Consider the following 21,219-nt stretch of genomic DNA (forward strand, 5'->3'; position numbering starts at 1 on the left):
AATCTCACGTTCAGCATCAAAACTGGGTGTGGATGTAATTCCTTGGTGCACGTCCTCAGGTTTGGCTCCTCTCAATTCAGCATCCTATAAGCTGAAAGATGAGTTATCTGCCTCACACAGAAGCAGTGTACAATGGTGAAACAAGTTCAGAAAAGCTGCATTAGATGGACCATTTCAAAAGGAGAAGTAACAGAAGGCAGATAGCTTTCGCTGGCCCCTCACATTTCTCACATCCATCACGCACATGTAATCAGGTCATTCAGTTCTGCTCACAGGAAGTCTTAGTCCATAGCTCTTGTCTGCACCCCTTGAACCATCCTTCTCTTTCCATAAGAAATGGCCCATATTTACAGGTCAGTAGCTTTCTCAGGCTGCTCCCTTCTCCTAAAAATTTGAAAAGCTCTGGACCTGTTTTTATTTTGATCTATCTCTGACCTTCTTAGTCCAAACTTTTAAACTCCTTCATAAACTGTGGGCTTCCCGCTTATCAAGTTACACACCACTCCACCACACAAAGACCAAGCCCAAAAATCTCTTTGAAACAGGTCCCTCTCTACTTTGAGTTGCAAGTCAAGGTGCTGTGGGGCACTATGTTTAAGATTTTCAGGAGCCGTTTTTTCTAGCTGAGGTCTTAGCAAGACTTCAAGGGCTTGTTAAGACCTTTCAGAGACTTTAATGAGAAGAAATATTTATTTGATTTTTACTCTGAGACCATGTTTTATTGCCATGCTCCTGCATTTGATCTTTGCCTTGAGACTGTTTTCTTACTTTGAGAAACTTTTGCTCATGAAGAGGCTGGGAACGAGGACTAATTTTATTTTCCAAGCAAGCATGTTCTGGATGAAAATATTTCCTCAGGGAATTAAACAGTTCCTTTCTCAGTTCATTTCGCTCTTCCTTTACTTTCTCAATTGCAGATAAGACAAACCAGTTGGCATATTTAACATTCTTCTGGAACTCTCATTAGTCAGAGCCACAAATTTATTAGGTACATTTTCTGCCTTTCTTGATGTCACAGGTGTTGCCAAACATTCTGCTGTGTGACGTCAGTCCCCCTCCCTCTAACCTTCAATAGCAGTTGCCTGCCTCCCAGCCTCCGCTGGCAGTCACCACACCACCCCTAATGCTTCCAGCCGCAGCCACGTCTTTTATTCTTGTTAGGGACCAATTAAGTTGGGTTTCCAGGGACCAATTTCCGTTTCAGTTCTCTGTGATATATTACAAACCATCCCAAACCCTAGTGAGTGGCTTAGCACAATGATTTACTATTTCTTACAATTCTAGGCTCAGATAGGCAACTCTGCTGATCATGCAGCTACCTTCAGCTGGGAGCTGAGCAAGGCCTGAGCGTCCAAGATGGCCTTTCATCTGCAGGGCTTTCTTTATGTAGTATCTTACCACTCAGTGATCTAGCCCAAACATCTTGAGATCATGGTGGATGACTTCTAAGAGAGAGAGAGTGGAAGCTGCCAGTCTTCTTCAAGCCTGGATCATAAAGCTTCAGACCGTCACTTTCTGCATTCTCTTGATCAAGGCAACTCACCCAGCAACCCACATTCCAGGGATGGAAGTAGCTGCCACCGCTTGATGGGAGAGTGACATGCCTGTGCAGGGAGGAGAAACTCAATAGCTGCCTACCTGTGGAGGCTATCTCCCACACACTTCTAACAGCAGTAACTCCTAATGCTTAAAAGCTGTAGAGTTGGTGAAAAGCTGGCCAAATTAAAGTGCTGTACCTTTAAAAATTTTACCAGGTTTTAAATATGCACTAAACCAAGCAAAAAGCTATTGCATTTTAAACATAAGCAAAGCATATGAATATGGAAACTCCTGCTAAAGAACAGAGCGAATTTTGCATTTTTTATGAAAGATAAAATTTAAAAATTCTGTAGTTCATCCATTTCTACCTACTGAAACTACTGAGGCACTTTGGAGCTGTGGATCAGAAAAAAAGAGGAAGGAAAGGTTGAAAATCAATAGGGAAGAATGAGGAATTCATTAATGAAGAAATTCACAAATCATTTGGTCCTTGGTGAAAAATTTAACTTTTTACATTGTGATTGTGTGTGTGTGTGTGTGTGTTTTAGGCTGATGACATCAGAGCCTTGCTGATCGATGCCATGCCCCCAGAGGCCCTACCTACCTGTTTTAAACCTCAGGCCACTGTCGTGAGTGCCTCTCTGATCTCACCAGCATCCACGCCCTCCTGCCTCTCTGCGGCTAGCAGCATTGACAACCTGACTGGTCCTTTAGCAGAACTAGCAGTAGGAGGAACATCCAACACGGGGGATGGTGCAGCAGGTACAGAAAGGAAAGAAGGAGAAGGTGTGTATATTCTGAAAGCTTATATATCTATGTGTTTTACAAGGAACACATTGGTTTTTTTTCTATCAATAATTAAACACCTTACTTAAAGACATCCTGTCTGTACATTTTCATATGTACATCATCTTATAAGAAATACTTGTTATAGAAGACTGCCAAGCTCTTTGGCATCTACACTGTTATTACTTGTGTATATTCCAGTACATCCGTTTCCAACCATAGTATTTTATTGAACTATTGATTGAGTCTTATTACTGAAAATAAATCAGGAAAAAAAAAGAGGTCATTTAAGTAATGAAAATTAAAATAAAAGGTGGTATATTTGTACTTATTAAACTGTTAAGTATTTCATTTAAAGCATTAGATCATGGTCTAAAATATTAGAGTTAATGTATTACTGATTTGATTAAGATTAAAGCACTCTGACTTCATTTTTCAACCAAATTCAGATTAACTTGAAGTATCTCTATTACATGCATGTGGTCTGGATTATTTTATGCTGTTTGACGTCATCTATTATAGCCAAGGGTCTCAGAGAGCCATGGCTTTAAATAGATACTGGAACTTCCTTTAAATTAGTAAAATTTTTCCTGAGAAACTTTTATGTACTTGTTTCAGTTGCGGGTCTTGACATGAATATCAGCCAATTCCTAAAAAGCCTTGGCCTTGAGCACCTTCGGGACATCTTTGAGACAGAACAGGTAAATTCTCTTGTGTGTTACAAATTGCCACCCATTGTTTCTTTTTCACTTCTTCTCAGCTATTTTAAAACGCAAAATAAATTGCTAACTAAGCCAGAGGAGCCCAGTATTTTAATCTTTTTTCCAAAAATTGTCTGACTGTAGGAGTCTTTTATTATTGTTTTATGTTTAAGGAAGCAGTCTGGCTCCATACATTTTATTACATGTCAAAACTTAAGTCATGAAACCACCTCAAAAAGAATGTTTTCAAAACCTTCTTAAAAAAAAAAATCTTCTTTGGTTATTCTGTTTCTAGAAAGTGTTAGCATATCATCTCATTTCCTTGCTGATAAGACTTGACTCTTTACACCCAGTGAGAAATTCTTGTATTAACTATTTAACACAGTCTTCATGTAGCAACTGTGCATTAAATTGGAAAGAAATGTAATATTTAGACAAGCATATCTTTTAAAAATTGTCCCTTTATTAAGTTTCTGTTGTCCCGTTGGAGTGTAAAATAAGGTTGAACCAAAAATTGGCCCTACACTCAAATTAGACCCATCCCATTTTCACATACATCTGAAATGTGTATGAAGGTCTGACAATGAATTATCATTAGGACATTTGGATCCTTATGTTTGTTTTTTGTTTTTTTACTATGGGTTTTTAACTTAGAATTGTATGGTTTTATTTCTATCACCAGCATTAAATATGGACTCATAGGTTAGTGAGTTCTAATTGACTATTATTGATACACATGGAATCTTAGAATGTCATTCTACCAGGTATGGGAATCACCTGTTTGACATTCCTTTTAGTTATTCAACTGGGAAAGATAACTTGTTAAAATTTGGGACAGTGTAAGTAATATAATTCTTGTAACTTAAAGTGTGTTAAAATATGTTCCTCTGTAAAATCCATTGGTCTTAGGTTCACCCTGTTTTGCACAGAAATCTCATCTCTTGTCTACATAAGGATTGGTTTCCTATCGCTGCAGTGACAAATAACCATAGACTTAGTGGTTTAAAACCACAGAAATTTATCCTCTCACAGTTCTGGAGGCCACACGTCCAAAATCAAGGTGTTGGGAGGGCCGCGTTCCATGCAGCAGCTCTAGGGAAGAATACCTCTTCTAGCTTCCTGTGGGCACTGGCTTCCTTGGCTTGTGGCCATGTCACTCCAGGCTCTCCTTGTCTTCACACTGTCGCCTGCTCTGTGTATGTCTTCTCTGTGTTTCATAAAGAGAAACTTGCTTTGGATTTATGGCTCACCTAGATATTCCAGGATGATCTCCTCATCTCAAGATCCTTAACTTAATTACTTGTCCAAGGAGCCTCTTTCCACATATCATCACCTGCGCTGGTTCTGCAGACTCGCACGTAGACAAACCTTTGGGGGAGGGGGCCAGTGGCACCAGCAACCAGCCTGCTGTTAATACAACCTATACAGGCCTTCATAGATTGTTAAGACCTAACCATGGACTTGTATTCCAACTGCTAGCCCCTAGTAGCGTCTTCTGTTTTAGGATAAATACACCTAGTTTCTTTCTTTTTTTTTTAAGATTTTTTTGTTTCTCTCCTCCCCTCCCCCCCCCAAGTTGTCTGCTCTCTGTGTCCATTCGGTGTGTGTTCTTCTATGTCTGCTTGTCAGCAGCACCGGGAATCTGTGTTTCTTTTTTGTTGTTGCGTCATCTTGCTGCGTCAGCTCTCTGTGTGTGCAGCCCCACTTCTGGGCAGGCTGCACTTTTGTCACGTGGGGCGGCTCTCCTTACAGGGCGCGCTCCTTGTACATGGGGCTCCCCTACGCAGGGGATACCCTTGTATGACAGGCACTGGGTTTGAACCTTGGACCTCCCATGTGGTAAGCAGATGCTCTATCCATTGAGCTAAATCCGCTTCCCTGTTTTCTTAAACTATTCTTATGACATAGTTTCCAAATTCTTCACAGACCTGTTTGTCCCGTCTTGGTTTCTTTTTAGAGTTATGGTAAATTTGGAGTTAATCAATCACCCCAGGTCTTTTTTGTATCAGTAATACTGTTCAGAGTTCCTCTGTCTTTTTATTATTCTTTTTTGGCTGAATGAATTTCCTTTTATATTGTTTATTTTAGTTCATCTTTAATGATCTTCATGGTCAAAAAGGTTAAATAGAAACATCACTGGACTAAAAGACCTCAGTGCCAATTCTTTTCTCCCTCTTACCAGATGTGTAACATTGGATAGGACATTTAGCATGTCATTTTCCTTACTTGTAAAATAATAACTGCAGATGTCCAGATAGTTAATTCTCAGTCATATTGTGCTTCTATTGCCAGTTTTTAAAATATGTTGTAATGAACCACCAAACTTGTCCTTGTCTGGCAGTGAGGATTATAGAGATTACTGTTATAATTTCCCTTCCCTTTAAGCTTCACCTGCCATTTATTCATCCTCTGCTTTGGAAATTTCTTATGCAAATATGTTAAACAATAAGAATCCTTTTACCTGTTCCCTCCCCCAGTGTATTAGAGCATTTCTCTGAAATATAGGCATATTCCATTCATATCCTTTGCTCCCAAATCATAGCCACAAGAATTGTGAAATTTCAAACCTATTTTCATTTAATAAACCAAAAACGCTAATTCAAGTAAGTCCAGTGGACTCTTCAAAGATTTTCAAAGAATTTCAAATTCTACTCTTTCAGGAATCCATAATTCACTTTGCATCATTTATGTTTTATTTCTTAGATTATATAGCCTCTTCATCAGTAATTGAATTCATGTGGCATGCTTATCCCATTTTGTTGATTATAATAGTTTAATAGTTTAATCTTTCAGTCTGTCCTTTTGACCATTTATCCTGGTTTCATCAGTTTCATTCTTCTCTTTCCACTGTAATTTGTTCCAAGTGAATGGCTCCGTTCATCTTCCTTTTGCAAGAATAATTCCTTTATATCCATTTCTTGATCAATATGTAGACTATTCCTTTTAATATATATAACTTAGCCTAATTCTTTTCCTCCTAACAAATGATATTAAACCTTTTTTTTATTGACCTGTGTTTAACTGTCTTCTGACCCAATCACTAGGCAATCAAATTTATTTTTTATTTCAGTTCCAGATGTTATTTGACTAGCCTTCAATTATAAGGTAATGAATTCTGTCACCTATCCAATAGTTTACCCTTCAATTTGCACTCAATATTAGGCCTGGGGGAGTGGGTGTAGCTCAGTGGTTTGAGCGCCTGCTTCCTATGTACGAGGCTCTGGGTTCAATCCTTGGTACCTCCTTAAAAAATAATAATAAAATCAGGCCAGTAATATTATGTAATGATTGTCAGGATGTGTTGGGAGGAGGGGTGTGTATGCATTATATCCATTTGATTCCTGTCTGTTTAACTTAAGGCAGGGAGTCATCATGCTTCCTGAGATGCTTTGGCACACAGTATCTTTTTAAAAAAATTTTATTTTTATTTTTAAAGAAGCTTTAGAGTATACCAGTATTACAGAAAAAGTAAAGGGGATTCTCATATGTCCCACTCCCTCCGCCTCCCACAGTTTCCCACCTCGTCAGTGTGGTACACTTGTTACAATTGATGAACACATACTGAAGCATTGCTACCAACTATGGATTACAGTTACATTAGAGTTTATACTCTGTCCTGTACAATTTTATAGGTTATGACAAAATATACAATGACCTATACCTTTCACTGCAGTGTCATGGAGGACAATTCCAGTGTCCCAAAAATGCACCCATATTACACCTATTCTTCCCTCTCCCACCCCTCAGAACCTCTGTTGTCTGCTGCCTTTATATCAGTGATAAAAGTTCTTCCATTGCTAGAATAATAATGTCTATAAAAAAATAGTAATAATTCTACTTTAGTCCATTGTTCATTCCTCAATCTTGAGGATTTGGGATGGTGATGCCCACTCTGCTTCTGATTGAGAGGGACTTAAATCCCATAGGGCAGATGGATGGCTCTATCTTGCTTACAGTTGTAGACTCTTTCTCTTCCTTGGGATGGGTGTTGTCCATCATCATCTCCTTGTTAGTTGTCCTGGGTGAATCCAGTACATTGGAGAATAGGTGTTGCAACTCTGCTGAAATTCAAGGCTCTACTGGCACAGGGATGAATCAAAGATTTAAGTCTCTGGGACATATATTTGACACATAATATCTTATTGCTACTGTTCCTTCCCTCCCAGTGGGGTAGGGAATATAGTTATTTTATTTCTGGTCCCTGGGAAACCTCTTTCATAGTATCATAGCCTCACCTCTGATCTTTCACACGTATTCTCAGAAGTCTTCTGTCTAAGTTGTCATGTTTGTCCTATATACTTTGATAAATTATTTTAATATACACTTATTTCCTTTATAGTTAATTAAATATAGTAATACCATTTTGTCTTTGGCCCTTCCTTTATAATGTAACTTCCTACATTAGGAACATTGTTTCTATGGGAAAGAAAGATTTTATTTTCATTACAATTCCTGGAATATAAATCCAATGACTTGGAAGGCCTGTTTACATATTTATGGTCCACCAATATATTTTCATGGAAAGTAACCATATAAATTTTTTTTCAAATACTTGAGGACAAAAGCATGGATTCTACTTAAATAAACTCACTGTGAACATGACTGTGAAGTTAGCTCTGTTTACTCTAACTCTGGCCTGCAGTCTTTTAAGACCAAGCAAAAGAAAGGTCTTTGTCATTAAAACTCTGATTTTCTCTCCCCACCCCAGGTTAAATGAACAAATCTTAGAAATAAGAGGCAGCCCTTCTTGAAGTGATGCTTGCTTTATTACAAAATGATGTTACCTAATACATTGAAAATATTTATTCTAAAATTACATGTTCTAAAATATATATTTCGGGAAGCAGACTTGGCCCAGTGGTTAGGGCGTCCGTCTACCACATGGGAAGTCCGCGGTTCAAACCCCGGGCTTCCTTGACCCGTGTGGAGCTGGTCCATGTGCAGTGCTGATGTGCGCAAGGAGTGCCATGCCATTCAGGGGTGTCCCCCACATAGGGGAGCCCCATGCGCAAGGAGTGTGCCCTGTAAGGAGAGCCACCCAGCACCAGAGAAAGTGCAGCCTGCCCAGGAATGGTGCCGCACACACAGAGAGCTGACATAACAAGATGACGCAACAAAAAGAAACATAGATTCCCATGCTGCTGACAACAGCAGAAGCGGACAAAGACGATGCAGCAGATAGACACAGAGAACAGACAACCAGGGTGGGGGGAAGAAGGGGAGAGAAATAAATAAAGCACTGCGCATGGGCCAGCTCCACATGGGTCAAGGAGGCCCAGGGTTTGAACCGCGGACCTCCCATGTGGTAGACGGACACCCTAACCGCTGGACCAAGTCCGCTTCCCTCCCATTTTTTTTTTTTTTTTAATTTACCAAACCCTTTCATTTCTCCCTTGAAGTTGCTCTCTGATTCATGCCTTCCACACCACTCCTTCTTCATCTTGTTCCCAGTTGCTTTCTCTTCCCTTCATTATGTCAATAGATTCTTCCTTCTAAAATGCAACTTTAATTGTGTTATTCTGCTGAAAACTTCCCAGAGTCTATAGAATACTATCAGAACCACTAAAATTTGGTATCTAAAGTCCACTAGGTTCTACTCTTTCTCAGCCTTTTTTTCCTTTTATTTCTTTATACACGTTATACTGTAGCTATTTTGAACTACAGAAGTTAGAGTTCCCCAAATAATTTTCCCTTTGCACATGCCATTCCCTCTGTCTTAAACACGCTTCCCTCTTTTCCATGTCTGTGGAGCTTCTGCTGTTTAGCACAACTAGTACTTTCTTATGGAAACCTTTCCTACCTCTCTCCTGTTCTTCCCCAGCCCCATCTGCAGCTCCAGCTAAGTAGGGAAGCTTCCTCCCCTACTTGGGTACCAACTTCTATCGTATTTGTTTATTTCTTATCTCTTTGGTAGAGGAAATAGCATGAACCTTGATGGTAATACTATGTCTGTATCCTGGCGCCATTTTTTTAAATACAATTTTATTGAAGTATATCATTCATACATGCAGATACAGAAACAATAAGTGTATAGTAAAAGTTGTGAACTTAAAAACAAACATGCATATCACCATACAGGACTTCCATGTATCACCCCACCACCAACACCCTGCATTGTTGTGAAATATTGGTTACAAACTATGAAAGAGCATCATCAGAATACTACTAACTATAGTCTATATCTTATATTTGGTGTATTTTCCCCCAACGCCCCCAGTTATTAACACTCTGTATTAGTATTACATATTTGTTATAGTTCGTGAGAGAATGGTCTCATATTTATTCTGCTGACCACAGTCCATCTTCCATCACAGGATCCCCTGTGTTATACAGTCCCATGTTTTGTACACTCAGTGTCTCTCATTTTCATCACCAAGTTGTGCTGTCATCGCCTCAGTCAGTCATAGAATGTTTCTATTACTTCAAAATCCTAGCTTCATTTTTAGCTACCAGTTATCTTTCTAAGCTATAGTGAGTTATTTTTAGAAATTTTTAAAAATGTTTAATTGCTTACTTTTGGGAAAAATACCTAGCATATAGAAGGTTCTCGTTAAATATTTAATGTATGAATCAACAAGCAAACATAAATCTCAATTCACTTAGCTTGTCACTTAATATTTCCATTGACCACTGCCTTCTAAGGATGAGGACAAATTGTGCATCATGTAACTCAGAGCAACTAAACTGAATGTTCAGTTATTTTGACCGTCTAGTCATCCCTTTTAAGAAATAGAAACAAGGGAAAGACTGATGTAGCTGTACAGCTCAGCTCTTCGTGTACTATTTTTATGATGCCTCTGAGCCTCACTTTCCTCATTAGTACATTAATATATTTCATGGGTCATTGTGAAGATTAAATGAGGTAATGATGTAAACAAATTGCTTGATATTTAGCAAGTACACAAATATTGAATGAACGGTGGAATTGCAGGAAGGATATATGCTTATACTCAGTTTCAGGTATACCAGTCCCTGTTGGTTTTTCACAGTTTATATATTCCAAATGTCAACTCCTTCTATCCTTTCAAAGCAACCTAGTAAATATTTCTTTTTTGTCCCCCATGGTTACTTATTTTCGTATTTATTCTTTCTGTTTGACTATAAGAGGTCTGTTAGTTACTTACTGCTGCATAAAAATTAACCCAACATTTAATGGCTTAAAATCGCAATCATTTATTATCTCACAGTTTCTGTGGATCACGAATCCAGGCATGGCTTAATTCAAGGTCTCTCATGAGTTGAAGTTTAGCTGCCATCCAGGACCGCAGTGTCTACTGAAGACTTGACTAGCAGGAGTGGAAATCCACTTCCCAGCTCACTCACACTGTTGTTGGTAGGCCTTGATCCCTTACCATGTGGGCTGTCAAAGAGTCACCTCATGACATGGCATTGATGATCTATTGCTACGTAATGAATTACCACAAACTGAGTAATTAGACAACTCACATTAATAATCTCACAGTTTTGTGGATAAGATGTCTGGGCATAGCGTAGTTGTGTCCTCTTCTCCATGGTCTCAAACAAGTTTACAATCAAGGTGCCAGCCAGGGTTGGGGGTCTCATCTGAAGGCATAACTGGGGAAGGACACATTTCTGAGATCCCACAGCTTTTGGCAGGATTGAGTTCTTTGCAGCCTGTTGGACTGAAGGCCTTGATTCCTTGCCACGTGGGCCTCTCCAGTATGTCAACTTGCTTGGTGAAAGCCAGCAAGGGAGAGGTCTGCTAGTCGGCCTCTCATCTCCTTTGCTGAATTTTCTTGATTAGAAGCAAGTTTTGGGCACAGCCACACTCAAGGGGAGGGGATTACAAGGGTACAGCGTGGCAGCAGTCTTCCCCCAGGGCGAGCAGTCCAAGAAAGAAGCCACAACCTTTTTATAGCCTAATTAAAAAGTAATATCCCACCGCTTCTGCCATACTCTGTTTGTTAGAATTGATTCAGTAAGTCTAACGCACACTCAAGAGAGGAGTTACACAAGGTCGACTACCACGAGGGGGGTCATTGGGGGCCACCCTTAAAAGCGGCTTTCCACAGCAGGTGTAGGCCTGCTCTCCATCTTGCTTTCTGAACTAAATGGCTTGGTTCCAATCTATGCAGGGTTTGTTGTTCGTTTGGGATTTTGTTTTGTGTTTTATGTTTCTGTTGTTTTCATTTTATGGTAGGCACTGTATTGTGAACAAATATTTCAGACATTACTATGTCTCAGTCCATTACTTTCCTAGATCGCTGTAAAGAATACTGTATTTTTCTGGCCTGGTTTCTGCTTCATCTAGATACACATTTCAGCTGCCCTATATGTAGGATCATGTTCAGAAAAGCTTGATGATTCTGTGGGCTGAAGCTACCATATAGATGTGAGATCCTGTTGTAATGCCAGTCTTACTTGTACTGAAGTTTAGAATATTTAAAAGGGGGAAAAATGGGGTGATAATGTGGTAAATCCTGTACACAGTTTCCAAATTATTTTAAAAGCACGTCTAGAGGAACAGATATGGTTCAAGTGGTCGAGCGCCTGCTTTCCCACATGGGAGGTCCTGGGTTCAGTTCCTGGTGCCTCCTGAAATACAAAGAAACAACAAGCAAACACATGAAGAAAACAACTCCAGGGAGCTGATGTGTCTCAGTTGTTGAGTGCCGGCTTCCCACATACAAAGTCCTGGGTTCACTCTCCAACCCTGGTACCTCAATATAAACAAACAAACAAAAAGCACATCCAGCTAAAAATGTAGAGACTCCTATTATTTTGTGAACCATGCTGTCTTGAATTTCAGAACTTTGGCTTTTTAAAACCTCTGCTGACAACTTCCTTTAGGTGATTAGAAGTGAATTGCCTATTTTGTGCAATGAAGCAATTATTTCTTAAATGGCCACTTAGAAAGAATATAGTAAATTATTTCCAAAGAGTGAGTGATGTATGCTTGTTGCACTGAGAAGATCAGACTCATAATATTTCATTGTGACGATAAAAATCAGAACACCAGACAAAATTTGTCAGTTTTTAAAATGTTACATGCAGAGGTAAAGTGATAGATAAGAATACTAATTGGAGTTGAAAAAAATTTGTCTATAAAAAGATTTCTACCTTTTCCAGGAAAGAGAAAATCAGCTACTCTTGTGATGAACTGATACTTAGATTGTCCCAGGGCCAGCTTTTGGACCAGATAATTGCATGGTCAGTGCTCAAGAAAAGTGACCGCCCAAGGTGTCATCTAGTGCATTCAGAAGACTGCCACTGGGTGGTAGTAGAGTCCCAGTTAATTTTTGTCCTCAAAGGATTTTTGAGTCATCTCATCTGCAGGGATGAAACACCACAAATTAAAAATGACTTATTTTGTACAAAAATAGAATGTATATTAGGCAGCAGGGATTGTAAAGTCTGAGAATTAAAAGAGAGCTTAAAAACCATCTACTCTCTCTTTTCTTCCCCAAATTGGAATTCTTTGCATAACTTCTCTATAAAATAGTCTGTAATCTAACTAAATATTTGTAGTGCTATAAATCTCATTCCTCTGTAAGGCAGCCTGCCCATGCTTAACTCTCTCTCAGCACTGGGAAGTACTCTCCTGTCTTTCTCTGAAGTCTGCTTGCCTAGGACAGCTCACTCCTTTGGCCACATTCTGTGTGATGTGCTAAAATACCTCTCCCTTTCCCTTTCCATTCACCTCTGCTACCTGCTGGATACTGGGATGTGGTCTTTTCCCATTTTCAGGCTGCTTACTGGCTGTCCCCGCCTGTCTCTTGAGGCAAGCAGAATTTATAGCAATGGTTGTTTTGTGTTTATATAGTATTGTTTCCCCTTTTAAAATTCTCCACTGACTAAAATAGCAAAACAATGAGTATTTCAGGTAAGCAAAAAGCCAATGAGATTATCAAGTCAACCTTTAGAGATAATAAATTCGTGTTTATAGAGGAAACAAAAAGAAGGAATGGAACTCATAGCTTTGTAGAAAGAACTTTTGTCCTCTTGAGGAACTAATTTTAAAGTTGAAGATGCAACTATAATTTTGCTTTATTTTTCAGATTACACTTGATGTGCTGGCTGATATGGGTCATGAAGAGTTGAAAGAAATAGGCATCAATGCATATGGACACCGCCACAAATTAATTAAAGGAGTAGAAAGACTTTTAGGTGGACAACAAGGTAAGCTACTCAGAAAAAAAAAGTAATCTTCCGCAATATCAGTACAAAATAACTGTCAGGCTGGCATTTAAACTCAGACAGTCTGACCCCAGACCCCATGCACTTAAATGGCATAGATCATTCTGGTTGCTCAAGTCAGAAATATGAGAGTTATTTTTCCCTCTTTCTCTGTACTCAATACCCTAAATATCTCTGGAACCTCTATACCTCTGTCCTTCCCCATTGCTGGCACCCAGATCTAAGCTACCATCATCTTTCTTTCGGGCTATCACAACCACCTTCTAACTTACCTCCTTCCTTTGCCTCTGGTGCATTCTCTACACTGTAACCAGAGGATGGTTTTCAAAATGAGTATATGATTATATCACTCCATTGCTTAAAACCCTTAAATAAAATTCTGTTGCTTTTAGGATAAAATTGGATATTCATAACATATGGCTTTTCATAACCTGACCTTCCTTACCTCTTAAACTTTCTCCCTCCTTCACAGTGGTCAACTCAGGTTTTTTCCATTGTACTTTGCTCTTAGAAGCCTCTTATCTTTTCCTTTTGTGTGCCTCCATGTTTACCATTTCACTATTTGTTAGAAGTACTTTTACTTATAGGAAGCAAAGGAAGAAAAAGGAAATAGCTTGGGTTTATCAGTCTACAGAGTTAATAAAATTGCAAGAATGACATGAAACTAAAAGTTAGACAGGAGGTTTTAAGCATAAGCCTTGCTTCTTTATATTTTAGTTCATTCCCTGAAATTAACAAGGACAGAGTATTTTGAAATCTATTGTCAGTGACCATTTCAAGCCATCCCACAGAGTTTTAGAGTAATTCTTGTTTCTTAGACCTGATTACATTGTCATTTCAGTACCAGACACAGCTTCTTGTATGTTCATGATTAAATTCAGTTCAACAAATAATTATTGAGTCCTGCTCTGTGTACAAGATCTCTGCAAGAACAGTTAAAATTGATCTGCAGCACACTTGTGATTCTTCTCATGTCTTTTGATGTATTTATTTAATATAACCTTATTAGGTTCACTTTGCAAATAATTTAGGCTTGCTCCAGAATGTCAATTACTTACTATGAAGTTTTCCCCTAAAATAAGTCCTGAGAACTGTGGAGTTCTGCTTCATGTGTTAATTTTTCTCTTCTGCAGGCACCAATCCTTATTTGACATTTCACTGTGTTAACCAGGGAACTATTTTGCTGGATCTTGCTCCAGAAGATAAGGAATATCAATCAGTAGAAGAAGAGGTAAAGTACATCAACATGTTTTAATTACCTTTTCCTGAAATCTGTGGTCAAACTTGTTTTTCCAGAAGAGGTAAACTCTAGTGCCTATCTATCATTCTATCTGCCTTAACAATTGTGATAGAATATTGCCAAAATTAAAGTGACTGTGGATTAGAACTGTGCTACCTTGCTTTTGCATTTTAAGCCTAGGGTTTCAGCTGGGTGAGGCAGATCTGTCTTTTTATTCTGGATACTTTCTTGAAATTCATGCAGGAACCATATTAGAACTGTTTTCTTATAATGTTAGAATTCTACTGAAGAATAATATGGGCTAAAAATCTTACCTCATAGATAGCAAATGTCTTTATTTGTATGCAGAATTACAAAATGTGATGCTAGAGTAGTGTGCCTAATTTTCATGTATGCTTGTAAAATCTGCCTCAGAACTCTGAGTCACATTTCATTTCTCCAATTACAATTATTTTAAAGCATGATAGTAAGGCTATTTATATGAACCACCCAGTAGATAGATGCCATCGAAATTGCCTCTGTACTGATGCCTTTGCCTCACTTCTTATCCAGAATGAAGTGCCTAAAGTAAACTGCCTAAATACCTAAGCAGAGAAATCACTTTTGTTTGTTCGGTTTTTTTTTAATTTGTATACATATTATTTCCATTCCTATGCTAGGAAATCATATTAAGGAACTCAGGACCCTTAACTCAGGGTAGTATTTTAGAGCATACATAGTTTATCAGGAGAATAGCACATCTTCTAGGGTCTTATTGCCTCATTATTCTCCTAATAGTTAACAAATCCCAATAATGTCAGAACTGGGGTGAACAACCTCATAAATGGAGCAGTGAGAGAGAGAATTAACTCTATGAGTCAATTCCAGGAGAAACTTAGATCTTTAAAACAATTTTCTATTCCATAATAATTGATTTTAATTGAGGGAGTAGAGGAAGAATGAGTAGCGGTCAAGAAAAAATTACTGTACTTAGTTGCACATTATATTCAACTTCTCCTGGTCTGTGATCCCAAATTAAAGAATATTGGGATAATCTGGGACATTTCACCTAGGGAACAAAAATTTAATTTTTAAAGTGTCTATATATGTTTTTTTTTTTTTTAAGATTTATTTTATTTATTTCTCCCTGCCCCCCCCCATTGTCTGCTTTCTGTGTCCATTGGCTGTGTGTTCTTCTATGTCCACTTGCATTCTCGTGGCACTGGGAAACTGCATCTCTTTTTTGTTGCGTCATCTTACTGTATCAGCTCTCCATGTGTGCAGCACCACTCCAGGGTGGGCTGCGCTTTTTTTTCCCCCCACGTGGAGTGGCTCTCCTAGCAGGGCGCACTCCTTGTGTGTGGGGCACCCCTACACAGGGCTCCTTGCACGCAGCAGCTTTGCGTGTGGGCCAGCTTACCACACGGATCAGGAAGCCCTGGGTATTGAACCCTGGACCATCCCATGTGGTAGGCGGACGCTCTATCAGTTGAGCCACATCCACTTCCCTCTATATATGTATTAACAATGGTCCGTTAATGGTATTAATTGGCTGTAAGGACTTTCTGTTTGATCTAGTCTACAGTGTTACCTGTCATTCTCAGTAGCATAAAATAGTAGTAGAGGTGATTTAATGTGATATTTTATCTATATATTTCCCCATTGTGTTTTCAGAAAATCCTTTCAATGTTTTTATTATAAAATCAGTAGAAAAGGTATTAACTTTAATATTTATGTCTCTGACTACTTTCTCACCAGAAATAATTAGCCACTAAACTTGTTCATCAGTTTCTATTAAACTCCTGTTTATTAGTTGCAGTCTTAGACTCATCAGTGAAAGAATATAATAAAATCAAAATATTGGAAACAGTAGAAGGAACGTCTTTATAATTGTACACTGGAGTGTTTTTATAAAGTTAGGCCTTTCCTTTTGTTCTGTAGATGCAGAGTACAATTCGAGAACACAGAGATGGTGGTAATGCTGGAGGCATCTTCAACAGATACAATGTCATTCGGGTAATTTTAAATGTTTTTGGATTGAAAATAGATTGCAAGTCTTGCCTGAAAATCAAATCTAAACAATGAAAAAAAAATTTAAGTCATATCTCATTTTTTCAAGCTGTCAAAGATAATCAGTTACCTGTTGTCCTGAAGTGAGGTGTCACTCTCCTCACTATTGCATGACTTCTGATTGCTCAAAGACTGTACTTCACTAGGAATGTTGACACTCTGGAAACACCAACACTTCAAACAGAAGGCCAGGTCAGCTTGGATTGGTGATGCACGTGTGAATATGGGCCTCCAAGCTTATCGCCAAATTTGAACCATAACTGACAATACCATTTAGAAGTAGCATTGAAGGCCTGGCTTTTCGATCTAATTGAGTCAGCGACTGTATCAGAATGCATGTATCCTTTAACCTCAGTGTCTTACTTTATAATATGGGATAGACGAATATCATATCCTTTTTTCAAAGGGGTGGGTTTCATGAAGGTAAATAAAATCGGTGAGAATTAGTTTAGCCCTTTGGACCAAAAGACCCATACTTGTAGCAGTGGTGAACGTTAGAACCACCGAGGGAGCTTTTTAAGAAAATACAGGCCTGACTCCCCTAAGATTTAATAAATCTGGAGAGGGGTCTAGGAGTAAACATTTGTTTTAAAACCCTGAGGTGATTTTGAGGTACAGCCAGGGCTGGTACAGCATAGCACAACCATAGCTGAAAAACTATGTCACTAAAAGTAAGGGTATTAACCAAATTGACACTGATATAATAAACTAATCATTTTTAAATAAATTTAAAAAATAAAATTAAGCAAGCAACAAAAATTGAGTCTTCCTAAAAGAAACCATACTTTTTTTGTGTTAAAACATAAACTACCAGTTAACAAGCATTTCATTGATAATTGGCTTCTTTCTTCTTTTTCTTCCTTAAAGATTCAAAAAGTTGTCAATAAGAAGTTGAGGGAGCGATTTTGTCACAGACAAAAGGAGGTGTCAGAGGAAAATCATAACCATCACAATGAGCGCATGCTATTCCATGGTCAGTGTCACGGCAGCAGTTCTAGTCATCTCTCTGGGCATTGCAGATTTTGATAAAGTGCATTTGTTATTGGCTCTGTTAGGGATGGGTTTTTAAAAACTGGTTTGTTTTCTTTTTTTTTTTTCCCAAATAATTACACTTATTTGATACCTGCTTTCTAAGGGGTTACATGTTGGTACATGCTTTCCAAGGCATGTTCAGTGAAAATAATTTATCCAACATTGTCTCAAAACTTTGGATTGCAAATCAAGTCATCTAGATCGTGAAGTCCTTTTTTTGTGATTTAATTAATATACTTGTTTTTGTTTATCAGATTATCTATGCTTGCTTAAAATAAGATTGGGTGTAAAATAGTCTGTATCTTTAAAGCCACACTGTACTTTGTAATCTGAAATTTTTGTCATCATATGCAAAATCCATGTAACATCTTTGCTGAGCAAACCCTATGGGTCACTGTTAAGATTCTAGTAATTTATAACAGTGTATGTATGATAAACCATCTTACAAGATAAATTTCATTTACACATTATTAATTACTTGTTATGGAACCACCAAATGCAAAAAGTGTGTAACTCATTGGGATTCCAGAAAAGTGTTCAAAAACTAATCGTGCTCTTTATATTTTTAGGTTCGCCTTTCATTAACGCCATTATTCACAAAGGGTTTGATGAGCGACACGCATACATAGGAGGAATGTTTGGAGCCGGGATTTATTTTGCCGAAAACTCCTCTAAAAGCAACCAGTATGTTTATGGAATTGGAGGTGGAACAGGCTGCCCCACACACAAAGATAGGTCGTGTTACATATGTCACAGGTGATCCTCTTGCCTTTTCTACAGTGGTTGCCATCCTCAGGGCCTGGACCAAATGAGTTTCTCTGGTTCTGCAAAATTCACGTGTGATCATCAGCCTTACTCCTGCTAGGTCAGACTGGTTTGGGATTGGGTAGGAGTAGAAAGAGTGAGGAGCTGTATTTCTGATCAGCCTCTACCCTGGAACGAGTGAGGACAGCAGAGCCACTAACAGAATAAAACCCAGGGACAAATGAATATTAGCTTCATACATGGGATTTTAAAAATCAGACAGAAACTGGGGAGAATAATAATACAGTATTCTGAAGTCAGTGAAGAAAATACTATTCCCTTCCTTGCCAATGGAAAAAGTATGAATTAATAGTTTACAAAGATTGGGATTTTTTATATTTCTCTTTAGATTAATCAGATGCTTTATTTTTACAAAGTTGGGGTCATGAAGAATCTTGTGATTCGTTTTAAATCTTTTTAAAAATCCATGTAACCTTGAAATTCATTGTAGTTGTTGAACTTAAAATGTACATTTCTCAGTTATGTTATAAAAAAAATTGTAACCATCAGCAGGTCTAAGATGGATGCTGTATGTCCAGAAGGAAACTTCTTTCCATTAAGGCCTTTGTGATCGGTAACAAAATACTTTCCAAGGTCACGTAGCATGCAAAAGTTCCTCTTTGCTGCTTCAAACCTAGCTCTAATGGAGACAGAGTGAACATTAATGAGGAATAATAGTCACTCCTTAAAATTAAACACACAAGTTATGTCTTATCCAGGGTTTCCTAGAAAACAGCCTGAAGCAAAAGCTTACATGTGGAGACTTAATTGGCAAGTGCAACACCAAGGAAGCAAGAATGAGGGCACCAAGAGAAGTGAGGGTGGAGGAGGCAGAGCGAGGTGCATTCGTGAGCTGGCCACAGCTGTATAACAAGGCAGTGACAAGCTCAGTCCACGAGATGTCTTCAGAGACGCTATATGAACCACTGCGTCTCAGAACAATGCTCCAGTAGACAAATGAGTTGATCTGCAGGCTCCTGTCTTGCAGTGGTCAGAATTTGCCCCCATAGGACATTAGTTTCTCCACATCTGAGGGCTGTTGTCCCTGCAGCATTGCACCACAGTGCATAAGGGAAGCAAGAGTGCAGGCATGAGCCAGCAGCCCACCCCCCTGCCTGTCTGCAGCCTGCACTGCCCCCCCGGGCCAGCTGGGCAGGTTCTCTGGATTCTCCTGCCTGTGCAGCAACAGGCAAGGCCCGGGGCAGGAAGCAGAAGGCTGGAGGTGAGGGCCTGTCAGGTAAGTTTGGTGTGACGTGACAGCTGAAGGTAACCATAGCAGAGGGCCCACTGGCCAAGTGAGTGGAGTGCAGTGACACTGTAGCAGGGCCACAGTGGCTCTCAAAAAGCCTTCCTCTAATGTAGACTCCCTCTGGGATCTTTAAAAGAATGCAGCTGATACCAAGGCAGCATCCTGGTAACTGGAGATTCTGAGCAGGTGCCTCTATGGGGTCCAGCACAATTTTCAGTTGACTTCAAATAATATCTCTGATTGGTCATAATGTGCAACGATCATACTCCGTTACCAAAAACAAACATTTTAACCATGGGGACCAGTCTTTCTGGTTAAAGTATGTTTATTGTTTATTTAGGAAGCTGGCAACTTTTTCTATAATGGGTTAGATAAATATTTTAGGCTTTGTGGGCTGGACGGTCCCATTCACAGCACTCACATCTGCCCTTGTAGTGGGAGAGCAGCCAGACGCAATATGTAAATGAAGGGTGGCTGTGTTGCAATAAAATTTTATTCACAAAAACAGACAGCAGGCTGCAGTTGGCCAACTTTTGGTTTATATAATGCTTTCCTACTTTATTCCCAATCAACCTTTCTTCCCCTCTGTAATATTTAACATCTGTCTCAATTCATGTTTTGTTCAAGTGGTATAATTTCCACCTATACTTATAATTATGATTTATTTTCCTTATTACTGTGTATCTCATTCTGTTTTAATTTTTTTTTTTCCTTTTAGTAAGTAAACCTGCTCTTAATTTCATGTGCTTTTTCCATCTGCTTATTTTCTTCACTTCCCACCTGTTCATCCACACAAGAACTCAAGTTTTGCTGATATTTCTCTTTTTCCACTCGCAAAACTTCCTGCCATCTAATCTATTGGTACATCCTAAGTACACTAAAAGTGCTTGAAACGCTTTGTAACTTTTGAACCTGGTGTTAATAGTGAATCAATCTATTGAATCCCATTTTTTGCTAAAGTTTGAGAGTGCCATTTAAATTGGCTTGCCTTGTGTTAAAAAACATTTTTTTTTAAAGCAGTGAATCGAACAGTGATACTGCACTAAAATTTAAAACTTCCTTCAAAACATTGCCTTCCTTTTTTCTTTAGACAAATGCTTTTCTGTAGAGTCACTCTTGGAAAATCCTTTCTGCAATTCAGCACCATGAAAATGGCTCATGCCCCTCCAGGACACCACTCAGTTATTGGGAGACCAAGTGTGAACGGGCTCGCATACGCTGAGTACGTCATCTACAGAGGAGAACAGGTACGTGCCTGCTCAGATGATCACCACCACGCCACTGAACATGCCGTGACAGAATATAGAGAATTCCTGCCATGTGAAAATTTAAGAAAACCATTTAATGAAATAGTTCACTGCATATTCTGGTAACAGTCATTTCAGGTACAAATGAACATATCAGAGGGATTCTGTGGCATCAGTCATTCACATGGAGTCCATCAGTCAGCCAAGGAACAATGTAAACAAGAAGACAGCTAAAAGCAAGGGCAGGATCTGCTGCTGTTGTGGCTTAACACCTTGTATTGCACTGTGCCGCATGGCAGTGGGACGCCAAGAGCAGCTGCTGCCCTCCTCAGGGATGACCCTGCCCCGGGGTGTTCCTGGGGATTGAATCTGCAGTTCTGATCTTAGTACTTCATAGAACTGTACTTTTCTGAG

At 39.0% G+C, this 21,219-nt stretch overlaps 1 protein-coding gene across 1 annotated transcript in view; it reads left to right on the forward strand.

Moving 5' to 3' along the window:
- The window catches only part of TNKS (tankyrase), a 244,142-nt gene that overhangs the window by 213,639 nt on the left and 9,284 nt on the right, over nt 1–21,219 (forward strand). Inside the window, exons 19-26 of the mRNA XM_058290097.2 lie at nt 2,088–2,325; nt 2,944–3,026; nt 13,046–13,166; nt 14,318–14,415; nt 16,345–16,419; nt 17,341–17,446; nt 18,075–18,261; nt 20,649–20,805. Coding sequence (XP_058146080.1) covers nt 2,088–2,325; nt 2,944–3,026; nt 13,046–13,166; nt 14,318–14,415; nt 16,345–16,419; nt 17,341–17,446; nt 18,075–18,261; nt 20,649–20,805 — 1,065 coding nt within the window. The remainder of the gene's footprint in view (nt 1–2,087; nt 2,326–2,943; nt 3,027–13,045; nt 13,167–14,317; nt 14,416–16,344; nt 16,420–17,340; nt 17,447–18,074; nt 18,262–20,648; nt 20,806–21,219) is intronic.

Source organism: Dasypus novemcinctus, chromosome 29 (genome assembly GCF_030445035.2).
Source record: "Dasypus novemcinctus isolate mDasNov1 chromosome 29, mDasNov1.1.hap2, whole genome shotgun sequence".
Taxonomy (NCBI): Eukaryota; Metazoa; Chordata; class Mammalia; order Cingulata; family Dasypodidae; genus Dasypus; species Dasypus novemcinctus.